Consider the following 17,378-nt stretch of genomic DNA (forward strand, 5'->3'; position numbering starts at 1 on the left):
AGAACTCCTATGCAATGAAACTTCTCCTACCAGTGCAGATTGGTAGCTTTTTTGAAAGTTACAGTTTTAGAGAACTGCCAAGGGCACTGAGAGGTTAATTGACTTGTCCAGAATTACAAGGCCAGGAAGTACCAGAGACAGTATCTCAACTTCAATCTTCTGTTTCAAAGACAGCTACATCACTACACAACATTGTCTTTCTTAATAATAACACCAATTTTGTATTATTTTTAATGAAATGAAATAATAGGAACAGAATAAAGCATATCTCTTATCCCTTCCATCATGCAGATTAATTGGACTGGTTCTAAAGAGCCTACCAAAGATGTGCTTATGATACAACACTTTTATCTGATTCCTGGAACTAGTTATTTTATCCATCTGTGCAACAGTCTGTAGAACAATAAATAAAAGAACAATGACAAGTTAGTAACTTGTTCTTCCATGTGAATTCTACTGAAAAAGATTTAAAAAACCCAATGAATAATCATTAAAACAATCTACCTTAAAATGTTTGGTGATTTGAACTTTATTATCAAGTTCAGCTCTTTGGTACAGACTTGAAGGGACTTCAGAGGTCATCTAGTCGCACCCTCTCATTTTACAGTTAAGAAAAGTGAGGCACAGAAATTTAAATGATTTGTCCAAAGTCATAGAGCATCAGAATTCTTCTAGATTAACCAAGTGCTCTCTCCATTATGTTATTCTTATTATAAGACAGTGCATCCTTATGGTTGTTACACAATTTAAGCCTCAATAATAGGGAAAATAAATAAATATTTTAAATAGCTAATTAGGAGAAAATTATTGTTTGTTTTTCCTAAGCAATAGAAAATGGTCAAACTTCTTGCACTGTGTGGAAAAGGAATATCAGAGGTATGTTAAGAGATCAGGAATAAGTTTTCTTGAGATAAAGAATCCAAATTATAAATACAAGTTCAAATATAAATTATCAAGTTACATTATTTACTAAAATACTACTAGGCAACTATGCAATTACCACCAGAAATCCATATAAATTTAAAAGATTAATGCCTAAGTGGAATTTTTTTTGTATTTTACTGATTAACATATCTTAATAATTCATGTGTGGCAATATTGCTAATGAGCAACAAAACCTCACTGTATCTCATTTAAAGCTGGCACCTCTGCTGAAAGCTAATACGGTCATGAAACTTTGGGCCAGCAATTGAATAGCAGCCCAGGGCTTTTAGTAACTGACACCATTCCATTTAGGATAGTTCCAGAAAAAGCTATATGCTAGAGAAGTAGTGAAATTTTATGGTCGTCTGTTAGAAAAATGCATGTGTTTCCTTGTTTTTGTTTGTTTGTTTGTTGTTCACAAGAAGGGAACAGAAGGATAAAACCTAAAGCACAATCATGGTTTTGGAAAAAAGAGAACTAGATTTGGTGTCAGGAAGTTTGATCCTGGCTCTGCCACTTACTGACTGGGTGAGCATGAAAAAGTTTAACATTTCTGAATCTCAGTTTCTTCATCTACAAAATGAGAATATTAGTATTATTATCAATGTCAGAAGAAATGTCTGGAAAGAACTTTGTCTACCTTAAAGTAGTATATACATATGAGGTGCTATTTGTCCCTAGAATGGCTGTTCTGCTTTAGAGCAGAAACAAAGCATTGTTTTTCTGGATTTCAAAACCATTCCCACAACTATTTAAAATCTGTCATTTAAGTAACATCTGGCTTCTTATGAAACTGAAGCTATTTGAGGTGAGCTCCCTTTGTTCTTCTCTCTCTCTCAAAATCTCTTGATATTATCCTTCTTTCTCTTTACCAGTTGCTCAAGTCTTTGAAAATAAAGTGATCTTTCTCTTTGTAATTCCTTTCCTGTCTTATCTAACAAATTTTAACCTTAATAATTCACACTCCTCGTTAAAAATCCTTAACCTCTATCTACTGATTCTTTTCCTATTGCCTACAATTGTGACCATGTATCTCCCCTCCCTAAAACAACTTAAATCTTCCCTAGACTGTACCATACCCTTAAACTATGATATACATATCTTTGTCTTAGTGAAAATCCCTGTAAAAACTGTCTATCCACACTTGGACAATAAATTCTATAGGGAAAAACAATCAAATATTTCATGTTTCATGTCTATCTGTTGTTTTTTTTAGTGTCATCTCAAGGAGGAAAAAGTGGAGGCTGGAGACTTTGCATAGCCATCCCTCACTTAAATCCATTTAATTTGTATCTCATGGTATCATCTCCCTGGTGTCATAGTCCTCCTGAGAAGAAAGAACATGTTTAACAGCAACAGCTTTAAATACATTTGGATTGATGTGATTTAAATTGATCTTATAGCACCTCTCCAAAGGTTCTACTTTTTTTCACTATTTGATGAGATAATATTTGTGCTACTCTTTCTTTGTTCTCCTCTGCAATATTTTTCAAATGACTTTATAGCTTTAAGAAGGAGTTGACTAACTGAATAACTCACAGCCAAATCTGCCCTGCTGCCTGTTTTTAAGGAAGGCTGGATTTGCCCTTCAAGATATTTTGCTCTAGACTATTGTTGCTGGTCTCATTTGCTATGGCTCTTTACCTAGATAACAGATTGTGTTTGTTGTTTTGGGTTTTTTAGGTACTTTTTGAACTCCAGATTGTGGCAATTATTTTATACTACTTAAAGTTGTCCAAGAAATGGTGACAAAAACTTTTACAGTTTATCAAGTTAACAACTTATTTCAAAAGGTTATTTTGGTGCTGTTTTCTTTGCTTTATTCTATTGATTTTCTGACTAATGATTTTGAAATAATTCCCATATTGGTTATCAGTCACTTTCTATCTGTTAAGATATAGCTAATTTAAATTTCTGTGTTATTATTTGGTGCTTGCCACATCCAGTGCTGTTTTTGCTGCCTTTTGGGGAAAAAATTAATGATATCTAGGAAAGAGGCTTTTGAATAATCTATAGGACATTTAACCTTTTTCAATTTTCCAACATATGGTTTCTATCTCCCAATGTCCACTTTCACCTTGAATATAGGTTATCAGTATTGCTTTGGTATGAAGAATCAAGTCAAATTTATCTATCTATCTTCTTCCTTCTCAGTAAAATACAATGCATAAGTGGCAATTACTTCAATTTTGGTCACAATAAGTGGTAAAACAGCAAAATAACCGTTTGGATATGTATACATATATTGTATTTAACTTATACTTTAACATATTTAATATGTATTAGTCAACCTGCCATCTGGGGGAAGGGGTAGGGAGAAGGAAGGAAAAAATTGCAACAAAAGGATTTGCAACTGTCAATGCTGAAAAATTACCTATGCATAAATTTGTAAATAAAAAGCTATAATAAAAAAAAACCAATAAGTGGTAAAAAGTGAGATGATCAAGTGTCTCTTGAAATGGTTTCATTCTTTTGGTTGATTCTAGTGCATAATACCAGTTCTTCCAGATACTTCATTCATTAGTCTATGAAAAATCTGTGTGCTGTTTTTTAGATTTAACTATATTTTAAAATGTCTTATGATTTCATTTATGGTGAGAACATCAATGTAGGTGTAGTTTTGTTCTTCAAGTAACATATCTATATGTTGATCATAGGACAAATATCTCACCTTTAGAGTACTAGATAAATGCAGTATTTTAAGGTGGTCTGTTCTGTTGCTGATTCTGTACCTTGAAACCTTTATAGCTTGTTAGAACTTTCCAGAATTTTTGACCTATTGATATAACCCCAAAACTCATGGTTACATTCATACTGCTAAGGAGCCTGTGAATATTATTCTTTTCTTCTCCCTCTCTCCTTCATACTATATAAAACTAGTCCAAGATAAAAAGAAAACTATATTTACACTAATATTATTTTCATTTATATTTTAGCATTCAACAGAACTTAGGGAAAACACAATCTATTATCAACAAAGATATTAGCTTTTAACATCTTTAATCTTGGTATCACAAATTGTATCAAATTAAAATTCACACTGAACAGGAATTAATCATACCTAGTATAAGGTGGAAGAGGTATAGTAATTCTGGTCCACTTGTTGAAAGTATCAGATATAAGAATTCGCTGGAGATGGTATCGGTTGCATTCTACATTTGTAGGCAGGCAATCTCTTAGCACTGGATGCCATGACAATCCAAGGTCTACTGAATATTCTAGTTCAATAGCTGAAATGGCAATACATTTAATGAGTTGAAATTTTGGATGTCAATATTGTCTTGTGGATAATTATATCCTGGGATATAGTTTCATATATTTTGATGTCACAAAATTTGATTTAATTTGTGTTATTGTTTGTGTAATAGAATGTGCGACCCAAGAGGAGACTTTATTGCAACTTATAGTAAGTATTCTGATAAACATAAATATTTCACATATTTTTAATATGACTATAGTTTCTAAGCTATTTCTTATTTTATTTTGAACATAATTTGCATTATTAACTTAATATTAATATAGAATTTTAACATTACTAATATATTTTATATGAAACTGAACTTTCCCCTTGTTTGAATGTACTTAAGTCTACCTGAGATGAAATTGATTTATTAAAAATACTTCTTAAAATAAGAGAACAACAGAAATATAATAAATTTTCATAAAACATTTAAGGCAAGTATAAGCAACTTAAATGGAATATTCTTATAATATGGCCTTATTCAGATGATGAAGATAAATTCTTTTTTTCTTTCAGAAAGTCATAGTGTAAAAATTTGAAAACTCATATTTTGGGTGAATTTAATTAGCAAATTAATAAGGAGTGATGTTCTTAAATATGAAAATATGAGTTATTTACTTTGTAATTAAATGAGAAATTAATATAAAGTGAAATATGAAAAAACATCTTGGGGACATCAACCCCCAAACTCTTTACTCTACATCCTTTTTAACCCACTTCCTTGCTATTATTTCGATCTAGAATACTATCATTATGTCTCAAATACAAGTTTTATATAAAGTTTTATCTAGGAAAGAGGTTGTCATGTTCCTGAAATATAACCATAACTCTTTTAGTTTTTGGTCTCTAACAAAGATGTACTTACCATAACAAGAATCTGTAACGGAGCAAGAGGCTGCAAAGTCTATTTGCAGGAAGGAATCTTCGTTCACAGCAATATCTGTGGTGACTACATAACGTGTGCTTGCCTTTTCAATGAATACGAGTGCATCTCCCATGGAGCCACACACTGGCATCTTTGTACCCCCGGGGTGAAGTAGCCATTTTCTACTATCCAGGGTGGTGAAATCATCTTCCAAGACTGTATTACCAGAAATATTTCCCCCAATAAGAATCTGAAATATTATACAAAAATAAACCAGACACATTAAAATAAAACTGTTCTCTTTTTTTGGCTAGCCTATTCAAAACTGGCATTGTAATGTACACATGGTGTTAAGGGAATGTTAATAATGTTTTTGTTTTTGTGGTCTGGTTGCCCATCTGGCAAGTAGCTACTGAAAACAAATCAAAGGAATGACAAAACTACTTAGAGGATCCATCAGCCAAATTATGCCTTTGGAAACTCTATGCAACCAGGCTGGGAAGTCAGAATTTGGCTCATGGAGTGATTATTTTCTATGTAAAATTACTATTTAAATATAGTTGTGCCCTGAGGCTCTTCAGTTCCAATTCTTTGCACGGACCATACCATGTGTTAATAGCTTCTTTGAGGTCCATTTTATGTGATTTATTAGGTATGAACATAGTCCACAATGAAGAGCTGTGGAGATTTATAGATTTTTTTTTCAAAGGGAGGAAGAAGATTTGGGAATCACTAAATGTGACAGTCAGTTCTAATTTGCATATTTTCCTTTTGTATCCTCATAGCCCAATTGATAAATTGCCTAGATCCACGTGGGATAGTCTTCTATGAGCAGGACTTGGGCCTTCTGCTGCAGTTTGATTTCCTAGGCTTTAGGCAGTGTATAAATCATTAGAGAATTCGATCTAAAAATCTACAGTTAAATTTGCTGGCATTAACTAGCTGTGTGATTTTGGAAGTCACTTAACCTTTCAGGGCCTCATATACAAAATAGGAGGGTGGAGCTCAGTAGTTTCTAAGACCCTTTCCAATTCTTCAATTCTCTGGTTCTAGTATGATTAATGAATATAATTAAACTTGTAGAAACTGACCTGATCAATAACCCAGGGGCTGTAGAAGTGCCCATTTTCTGATGGTTGCCACCATCGAAGACGAGTGGAGCTAGAACGAGCTTTCAAAGGTATCTCCAGGGCAATGTATCTGCCAACATTGCTGGAATTACTAAACAGAAATTCTTGCATGAGGCTCCAGGAAAGGCCTCCATTGAGTGAGTATTGTAGCAGCACAGGTTGGCTTCTGGGGTCTGGAACTCCTTTACCACATCCAAGTCTCATGAAGAACTGTACAAATCTGACATCAGTAAAAATTACCATTAATGTATTTATTCAAAGACAAATCCATATAATCAACAGAACAGGCATATGAGAAAATGAATTAGATGGTAATGATACTGCTAATGATTAAAATCTTTTAATTTGCAATCTTTTTTTAAATTATAGCTTTTTATTTACAAGATATATGCGTAGGTAATTTTTCAGCATTGACAGTTGCAAATCCTTTTGTTCCAACTTTTTTCCTCCTTCCCCCTACCCCTTCCCCAAGATGGCAGGTTGACCAATACATGTTAAATATGTTAAAGTATAAGTTAAATACAATATATGTATACATGTCCAAACAGTTATTTTGCTGTACAAAAAGAGTTGGACTTTGAAATAGTATACAATTAGCCTGTGAAGGAAATCAAAAATGCAGGCAGACAAAAATAGAGGGACTAGAAATTCTATGTAGTGGTTCATAGTCATTTCCCAGAGTTCTTTCGTTGGGTGTAGCTGGTTCAGTTCATTACTGCTCTACTGGAATTGATTTGGTTCATCTCATTGTTGAAGAGGGCCACGTCCATCAGAATTGATCATCATATAGTATTGTTGTTGAAGTAAATAATGATCTTCTGGTCCTGCTCATTTCACTCAACATCAGTTCATGTAAGTCTCTCCAGGCCTTTTTGAAATCATCCTGCTGGTCATTTCTTACAGAACAATAATATTCCATAATATTCATATACCACAATTTATTCAGCCATTCTCCAACTGATGGGCATCCACTTAGTTTCCAGTTTCTAGCCACTACAAAAAGAGCTGCCACAAACATTCTTGCACATACAGGTCCCTTTCCCTTCTTTATGATCTCTTTGGGATATAAGCCCAGTAGTTACACTACTGGGTCAAAGGGTATGCACAATTTGATAACTTTTTGAGCACAGTTCCAAATTGCTCTCCAGAATGGCTGGATGTATTCACAATTCTACCAACAATGTATCAGTGTCCCAGTTTTCCCACATCCCCTCCAACATTCTGCATTATCTTTCCCTGTCATTCTAGCCAATCTGACAGGTGTGTGGTGCTATCTCAGAGTTGTCTTAATTTGCATTTCTCTGATTAATAATGGCTTGGAGCATCTTTTCATATGGCTAGAAATAGTTTCAATTTCTTCATCTGAGAATTGCCTGTTCATATCCTTTGACCATTTATCAATTGGAAAATGGCTTGATTTGTTATAAATTAGAGTCAATTCTCTACATATTTTGGAAATGAGGCCTTTATCAGAATCTTTGACTATAAAAATGTTTTCCCAGTTTATTGCTTCCCTTCTAATCTAATCTAATCTAATCTAATTCCCTTCTGCATTAGTTTTGTTTGTACAAAAACTTTTCAATTTGATATAATCAATTAATTTGCAATCTTAATCATTTACTTCTAAGGTCAATTTTCTTTTTTAATGAAAAAAAGTTTATGAAGATGCTAGGCTGATATCTAACATGCAGTCATCATCTGACTCAAAGATGAGTATGGGTCTGTTAGCTAAAATACATTAAGAGGGACAATAACATTTTTGCTTTTTGATAAACATGGGTCTTAGAAGGATCAGAAAAATGTGAATTATGCAAAATGTCATATCCCCACAAAAATGAAATTTGATAAATAACCGAATAATATCCTGAAAAGAAAAATGGCAATCCTTCTTTTCATGGCTTTCTTTTCCTCTCCAAACAGAAGAAAGATTAAAAAAAGGTTACACTTCATTTTCTCCTTTTGTAGTTCATTATTAAGAAGGTAATTATTTAAGGAATGTGGAAATTTGGGATCATGTGTTGCTATTTGGCTGAGATGAGAATTTGGGCACTTGCCATTTGGAATTGAGAACTAAATCTGCAGCCATGCATCCTCAAACCTCCAACATGGTGTTTTCATATATTATATTTTTAGTTAAGAGTGAATGATATGTTATAGGATATCATAAAGAAAAGACTCTGTGATGTCTAATGGCTATCCTCAATCTAAAATTCCATGATTATAAAATATCTTTTCTTTTTGAATGTAGGCAAGAAATCAAAAACTATTCAAGAATGATATACTGCTGCTATGTAAACCCCTTCCATTCTGGATAGAAGAGGTGAATTTATATTGATTGCTCCCAGTCTTGCTGGGAGGGCTGGGAGAAAGAACCTCTCAAGATTACTACCTCTCCCGAGAGAGATAGTGAAATCAACTTTTGCTTTTCTTAAGTGGCCAACCAATGACAGCCTTCTCAAGAGGCAGGAAGATGAGCAGAGTGAACTGCTAGCATGCCAATAAATATAGCCCATAAGTTGGAACAATAAAATAGAAGAGAGCAAGAGAATTTTAGGGTCAGAAGAGACTTCAGAGGGTAATCTAGTCTAATTCTACTAAAATCATCTTGGACAGATCTTCTGTATGTTCCTGATCCCTTATTAGTTAAACATTATACTAACTAATTAAAATGAGATATATTATTTTATGTATTTGTGGTATCTATTTATTAAGTTAGTATAATACAGGATCTTTTACATTGATATCTATGAATCATATATATATATATATTCTGATAACTGTGTTTCAATATAATTGATTTCCTTGATAATCCTATAGTATTTTATTTTATGAACTTAAAAACATTATTCTGAGAAAGGATCTGTAGGCTTCACCAGCCTGCCAAAGACATTCAAGACCTTTAAAAAAGCTTAAGAACTCCTGAATAAAGAAACATATACTTAAATGACGTATATGTGTATTAATGTGTAAATATAAATATATACACACACATAGACATGTATATATGTTGGTACACAGTGTGTGGGAACATGGTGCAATTGATAGAGGACAGTTCTAAAGTCAGCAAGACTTAGGTTCAAGTCATGATACGCACTATTGTTGAAAGTATGTAGTTGTACAAAATAGATATACAAATCAAAATTTACCTATAATAAATCATAATTTTGCAATCCCTGCATTCGATTATGTAACCTCACATAGGGTACTACCCATAGCTTAAGAAGATTTGCTCTAGGTAATGCTCTAAGTTTATGATTTATAGGTGAGCTGCCAATTTGCATCAACAAGTCAAACACCACGTAAGTGCTGGGGATGTGAAGACAAACATATAACATTTTTCTTCCTATCTTTTAGGATTCTATCAGGACAGGTATATATTATAAGCATATAACATGTAAGCATTTATGTAATGCTTTAATGTTTAAAAGGACAGGTGTGTATTATAAACATATACCATTTATATAACGCTTTAAAGTTTGAAAGGACTTTATTTGTTATCTTATCTGACCCTCACAACATCCATTGGTCATTTTTATTATCTCAACATTACAGATGAGAAAACTCAGGCTCATAGAGGTTATATTATTAGCCCAGGGTCACAAAAGTAGCACATTTTCTAAGTTCAAGCTCAATATTCTATCTACCTCAATACTCTTATCTACTTCTTTATCCTTATATTTATATTTAAAATATAGCAATAATGACAAGGATCTGTGACTTTATTTATTTAGGAAAATTCCTTGTACCAATGCAGGTCAAAACTTTTTCTGCAACTTGTCTTGAGCACAAGAGGTTGTAACTTGTCCAGTGTCCCATAGGTCACCTACGTAGCTCAATGGATAGAATACCAGGCCTGGTGTTAGGAAGACTCATCTTCCTGAGTTCAGTGATGGCCTTAGGGCTTACCAGCTGTGTGACCCAGTTTGCCTTAGTTCCTCGTTTGTAAAATGAGCTGGAGAAGGAAATGACAAACCAGTACAGTATCTTTGCCAAGAAAACCCTAGATGGGGTCATGGAGTTGGATACAACTGAAATAACTGAAAGACAACAAATGAAAATTGGGGAAATATTGAACATAACTGAAAAATGACTAACAAACATCACAAGGTCACATAATCAGTTTTTGCAAAGATAGGATTGGAACCTAGGTTTTTCTGGGATAGGGGCCAATTTATCATGTATTAACCATGTTGCCTTTTGTACAAAATACATACAACACAAATATATAGCAATATGGATGATTAGGCAAAGCCTCTGGTACTTAAATAGAATGGTGAAGGAAAAGTAGAGATTTTAAGAGGAGATATTGAGGAGGGAGCACATTTCATGCTTCTACAAAGGCATGGAGGCAGAAGGTAGAATGTTATTTGAAAAGAAAACCAGTGTGGTTGGATTACAGAGTCTGTGAAACAAAGCCATATATAATAAACCTGGAGGGCTGTGTCGCTTAGATTTTGGTTGTAAAGGACTGAATCCCCTTTTCCTTGAAGACTTCCAGAAATTTTATTAGGGAGTCAGACACAATCACCTGCCTTTCAGGAACATATTTTTGGCAATTGCATGGAGAATGGACTGGAAGGGGAGAGACGGGAGGCAAGGAGAACAAACAGGAGACCAATGGAGTAGTTTAAGTAAGATGGCAGGAATTTGCATGGTGCAAAGTGTTTCCATATACTGCTGAAACCAGAATTGTAAAAATGTAATGTCATAAAATTCACTCATCCTCTATCTGTACTTCAATTCCTCATTCAGCCAGTTTTTAAGATGCCTTCTAGTTTTAGGATGTTTTTGGTTTTATGATTTATTATCTAATTAAAAAGAATTTGACCAAAGGACTTTCTAGCATAAACTGTTATATTAAATAAAACATCACATACTATATTTCACATATTCAAAACAATTTTCAACACACACATGAGTATATATCTATATATGTGTGTGTGTGTTAGATATACAACAAATCAGATATATAACATGTTTATATATTGTATCTATATCTCTTACATACTGTATCTATATATGTATTATATATCTCTGTCTACTTGTGTTTGTTATATATTGTTTTTAATATATGATATATGTATATACACAAACATAAATAATAAAAAGCTTTAAGAATCTTATTAGTACCTTTCCATGTAATCAAACTCCATTATTTATTTATTTATTTTAGATTTATTTATTTTAAAAATGGATTGGATAGCTAATAGTTTTGTTGACTCTTAAGAAAACTGAGTTTTTGGGAAAACATACAGCTAAAGGTTCTGATAAAGGCCTCATCTCCAAAATATATAGAGAATTGACTCTAATTTATAACAAATCAAGCCATTCTCCAACTGATAAATAGTCAAAGGATATGAACAGACAATTTTCGGATGAAGAAATTGAAATTATTTCTAGTCATATGAAAAGGTGCTCCAAGTCAGTATTGATCAGAGAAATGCAAATTAAGACAACTCTGAGATACCACTACACACCTGTCAGATTGGCTAAGATGACAGGAAAAGGTAGTGACGAATGTTGAAGGGGTTGCGGGAAAACTGGGACACTGATACATTGTTGGTGGAACTGTGGATCCAACCATTCTGGAGAGCAATTTAGAACTATGCTCAAAAAGTTATCAAACTGTGCATACCCTTTGATCCAGCAGTGTTTCTACTGAGATTATATCCCAAAGAGATATTAAAGAAGGGAAAGGGACCTGTATATGCCAAAATGTTTGTGGCAGCCCTCTTTATAGGGCCAGAAACTGGAAATTGAGTAGATGCCCATCAACTGGAGAATAGTTGGGTAAATTGTAGTATATGAATCTTATGGAATATTAATGTTCTATAAGAAATGACCCGCAGGATGAATACAGAGAAGTTTGGAGACACATACATGAACTGATGCTAAGTGAAATGAGCAGGATCAGGAGATCATTATATACTTCAACAACAATACTATATGAGGATCAATTCTGATAGACGTGACTCTCTTCAACAATGAGAGCATACAAATCAGTTCCAACTGATCTGTTAATGAACAGAACGAACTACACCCAGCAAAAGAACACTGGTAATGAATGTGGACCACAACATAGCATTTACACTCTTTCTGTTATTGTTTGCTTGCATTTTTGTTTTTTCTTCTCAGGTTATTTTTACCTTATTTCTAAATCTGCTCTTTCTTGTGCAACAAGATAACTGTATAAATATGTATACATATATTGTATTTAACATATACTTTAACTTATTTAACATGTATAGGACTCTTTGCTATTTAGGGGAAAGGATGGAGGGAAGGAGGAGAAAAGTTGAAACAGAAGTTTTTGCAAGAATCAGTGTTGAAAAATTACCCATGCATATGTTTTGTATATAAAAAGCCATAATCAAAAAAAAGAAAACTGAGTTTTTAACATGGAGGACTTAGAGTAAAATATATGCGATATTTATCAAAACCTTCCATTGAGGTGAGATAAACTTTTGATATTAGATAAACACTGGTTAGTTTACTTAGTATCTTTTACATTTATGAGTGTTTTATTGAAAAATATCTTTTTTAGTCAGTGTTTGTTTTAAATACAGAACATAATAAAGATGAGGAAAATTGTATTAATTTAAAGGTAGCCTATTTGTAAACCATCACTGAATTAATTCCTTGGAAAAGTGTGATAATTTATTATTTAGAGCTCTCAGTAGGGAATGATAATGTGAAATGAAAATCAAGTAAAAATGAAAAAAGTAGGAAAATTTGTTCCTATCAATTGTTCTTACTTGTTCATAGATAGAATTATGCATTCTGAGAGGTTTAAGGAAATTTATAACACAATCAGCAAAAGTGTTAGGCAAAATAAGATAAATACATTTATATACATTAAGAAACTAGTGAAATCTTTGAAAAAATTAAATTGGAATTTTTACTCATTTTCAAAGACATAGCCTATATGATTACATTTTACACATGTGAAACTGCCTTTTAAATTTTACTTGTTAAGTAAATGAGGGACACATTAAATGAATGAGGGACAAACATCATGTCAGACATAATCCATCACACAAGTTTTAATGTTTGTTTCTGAACAGTTGTACTCCATTTAGGAAATGACTGGTTAGAATTTGTTAGATCATTTGAAACAAATGGTTGTAAAAGATGAAGTTGGATTTCAGATGTTTTTTAACTTAAACTGCCAATGACTGTAAATGCTAAATTGGCTATGAATGTAGTTTGATGATATATCACATTTCAACAAAATTTTACATTAAGCATATTGTACAGAGTGAAAAAAATTCAAGTCAGATGGAAATTTGTTTATTGTGAAAGCAGCACAAACCATATAAGGCAATATGATTATAGCTTCCTGATTAAACTTCAGGAGGATGACCAAGAATGAATTAAGTACCTTTACTTCATATTCATTTCTGTTGCTAATACAACATAGTAACTTTAATCAATGAAGCCATGTCTGATTTCTGATCCAGTTACTTTATAGTTCTCCTTTGATACTAGAACAGAAATTAAGATTGGCTATATTCTAATAGAGTTCTTAAAGAAAAACAAAGCATTTCTCAGGGAAGGCCTTATCTGACCAATCCTTCTCATTCTGGTTTAATTATATTCTATTAAAAATGTGAGGCAAGATAAAATAATAATTCTCAAATAATTCATGATAGCACTGGTAGTGGTTACCTGGCCTGTGACAAATCCAAGTCACGAGTCATTAACATGCGTAAACCATCTTCATTGAAAAAGAGATTATTCCCACTGGAAAGTATTCCACATTTCCTAGATGGTTTTCCACCACTCACTAACAGGAATCTATCAGACTCCAGCTGACCTGAAAAAAAAAGGAACATGTATACAGCTTTATAAATATTCCCAAACAGAATTGTATCATGTAATGTAAATAATCAATTTGTTATGTACTAGGCCATTGAATTTTAAAAATCTCAATGTGTCCAAGTCATAAATTTTATTGGCATATTTTATGTACCTTTTTAATATATTTTGGAAAGAAGGTGCTGATCTGCCCTGGTAATTGTCATTTCCTAAACTTGGAATTCACAATACCAGTGAAATTATAACTTCATTCCCTATTTCTATCAAATTACTCATCATGCTATATTTTGGAAGTATATAAGGCTGATGTGTTCTTAACTCAAGGAAACCTATAGCTTAAATAACAGATACTTTCTGTCTTCACTAGATATATATGTTATAAAGAGATTTCTTATTAAAAGGTTTGTTCTGGTAAAAATGAGTATGAAATAATGTTCCTTTATTATTTTCTATTTTCCATTGTTATTTCAGTTAAGGTTGGGATTATCTCATTTTTTCTTCTTTCTTCTTCCACTCCTTTCTTATCCAACAAAAACACAAATTCTGTAGAGGCAGTTCTGATATATACGGAAATATATGATATAGGTTGAACAAGAAATTGACTATTTAGCTTTAACATTTCCTAGTGAGTAAATATGGTCTGATTTTTTTCCCCAAACACTTGTATAATTTACAAATATTTACAAATTATATACAAAAGTATATAATAGATAGTGAGTGACTCAATGCTGTTTAATGCACTAGTAATGGTACACAGACAAGAGATTACATTTCTGGAACTTTGTTCATTCTTTTTTCTTACTAGATGACTCTCAATATCCAATTAGCAAAATTTTTGTTAGTGAGAAATTACAATTGTGTATTATGACATATGTAGAAAAATGGCAGATATGTTTTCAATTGTCAAGTGACATTACTGAGAAAATTATATTACTCATGTTAATAATCCAGAAATCGTAATCATGAATAATTGAATTGAGAAATATGAGAAAGTATACATTTTATCCTTTTTGGTAAACAGTGATTCTGTAGTGTCTGGATTAAATGATGTAACAAATCCTTTAATAGATACTTCTGGGGATCAGAACATAAGCATATTCATATTTGGGTAGCACATTTTTTTGAGTATGTTGAAAAATTAGGATGCATCTAAAAAAGAGAAAATCACAATGGTAATAAATTTAGAAAGCATCTTATCTGAGGAAAGGTTAAATGAACCAATTATATTTAGCCTGGGAAAAAGATTTAGAAAGGAAATGATAGCTTATTCAGATATTTCGATGTCTGAAAGAAGTAGATTTATTTTTTGTTACGCTAAAGGGTAGCAGTATGATTAGTGAACAGATTCTAGAAGTAAATATAATAAATGTAGATTATCAAGACATTATAAAAAGAATTGTTGTAGTCTGTAGATAGTAGGACTAGATGATAACTAAAGTCAATTCTCAGATACTGTAAAAAGGGATATAATAGAATTTGAACAGTTCATAATTAAGAACACATTCTTATAGTCTATTCCTTTGAAAGTAAGTTGGATGTTATGAGTTTTTTTTGGTTACAAAGAATGACAATAATAAAAAATTAGAAAGTTTCATATGACAATAGTAAAATATTAGAAAGTTTCATAGTTTTATGTTTAGTTTTAAATTGCTAAAATGTACATGATCCTTTAAAATTCAAATTACTTTATAAAGCATAGGATCTATGGTTAAAGAAAAAATCACCTTCAAAATCATCCTTGAGAAAATCTGAGTTTTTGGTGCTTATTTTACAAGTTGGACCTGAGTACCCAGGATCACATATGCACTTGGTTCCATTGATACAACTCCCATGTCCATTACACATCTCCTCACATTGTGGACCAATATAGACATTATCAATGGCCCAAGTTACTGGCTGGGAGCTTGCAGGATAAAATCCCTGATACCATCTGAATCGTACAGATCTGGAAAAGAGGTAAATGTCACTCACAAATTAATAATTAGTGAAAGATAACAGAACATATTTCATCAGTAATAATGAGCAACTCCTGACTTCTGTTCATACGACATGGGGAAGTAAAATGTTAACAACATATTGATTTACCATTTATCTTTCCTTTTATCATTCTTTTATAGGTTTAGGTTTGCAAGATGAGCTTGCTCATAAGTTCTTTGCTTGTAATGTAGGCAAGGTACCAGCAGGTAATGCTTGGGCTATGTTTTTTGGGTCAGAGAGCTATGTTTCCCCAAGCATATTTAACCATGTAAAAGAGTAATAACTCCGTTTTATCAATTATCCCTTTTGCCCATAAAAACATAACTCTTTATAAAAAACAAATAAGTCAGCAAGTGTAATTAAGTACTTACTGTGCCAACAACTGCTATGCACTATGCATAAAAGTATAAAAAATTAAAGAACAGTATGTTTACATATATTTACAATTATAAACATGTTTATATTATAATCAAGATTAAATAAAATCAGGTAGACCTAACCCAGTTTTCTTTTAAATATTCTAAATTATTTTAAAATATAATTTCACTCTACTTGAATTGAGAAGAACTAATTCTCTGAATCTCTTAACTTGGAGATAGAGCTCTAGGGATTTGTCCACTCCTCTAGTTAATTGCAGTGCATCAAATAAAAAATTCAGGTAAAATCCATATGATTCCAAAACTGTATTTTGATTTCAATAGATATTTAATAATAAAAAATCAAGTTTCCAGGCTAGAAGAAAGGATGAAGAATAATGATCTATTCTTATTGACTATTTTGACGAGGAAAGAACAAGTCTAAAATACAGATTTAGGAGTCTAGGGCAGATGCATAAAATATACTAGATGCTTTCCCCTTGTTCTTGCATTGAATTTTTGTAGGACTTTCCATAAAACTGACGATGGGGAGGCAAAGTGAAACTGGTGACATTAAACACCATAAATAAATCATTAATAATAGAATTTTAGAGACAGAAGAAACCTTAGAGATGATCTAGCAGAAGGAACTTTCTTTTGCAGAAGGAACTTTCAACCAACTATTAACAGGGTACTCATTCAACAAATTCAATGGAGTATTCAAACAACTCATTCAACAATATTTATTCATCAAATGTTTATTGAATACCTTACAATGTGAATCCTATATTTAGATCCTATAACGAATACAGAGAAGAATAAGACATATCTCCTGGATATGTAGGGATCTTTTACTATTTAATAGGGGAAATAATGCAGTTTCCTATTTAGTAGGAGAAACAAACTTATATTTTAGCAGAAGAAATATACATATATTTATATACACATATATGTGTATGTGTGTATATATATATCTATAGATATACTCTCTAGAGAGAGAGACACACATATATATGTGTCATATATATATATATATATATATATATATATATAGAGAGAGAGAGAGA

The 17,378-nt window shown here is 32.2% G+C and overlaps 1 protein-coding gene across 4 annotated transcripts in view; it reads right to left on the bottom strand.

The window, feature by feature from the left end:
- The window catches only part of RELN (reelin), a 515,944-nt gene that overhangs the window by 61,768 nt on the left and 436,798 nt on the right, over positions 1-17,378 (bottom strand). For all 4 annotated transcript variants that reach the window (XM_031938705.1, XM_031938703.1, XM_031938706.1 and 1 more), the window contains 5 exons: positions 15,703-15,923; positions 13,829-13,976; positions 6,122-6,380; positions 5,031-5,280; positions 3,986-4,154 (listed from right to left, as the gene is read on the bottom strand). In XM_031938705.1, the coding sequence (XP_031794565.1) occupies positions 3,986-4,154; positions 5,031-5,280; positions 6,122-6,380; positions 13,829-13,976; positions 15,703-15,923 (1,047 nt within the window). The remainder of the gene's footprint in view (positions 1-3,985; positions 4,155-5,030; positions 5,281-6,121; positions 6,381-13,828; positions 13,977-15,702; positions 15,924-17,378) is intronic.

This window comes from Sarcophilus harrisii, chromosome 5 (assembly GCF_902635505.1).
Source record: "Sarcophilus harrisii chromosome 5, mSarHar1.11, whole genome shotgun sequence".
In the NCBI taxonomy this organism is placed as follows: Eukaryota; Metazoa; Chordata; class Mammalia; order Dasyuromorphia; family Dasyuridae; genus Sarcophilus; species Sarcophilus harrisii.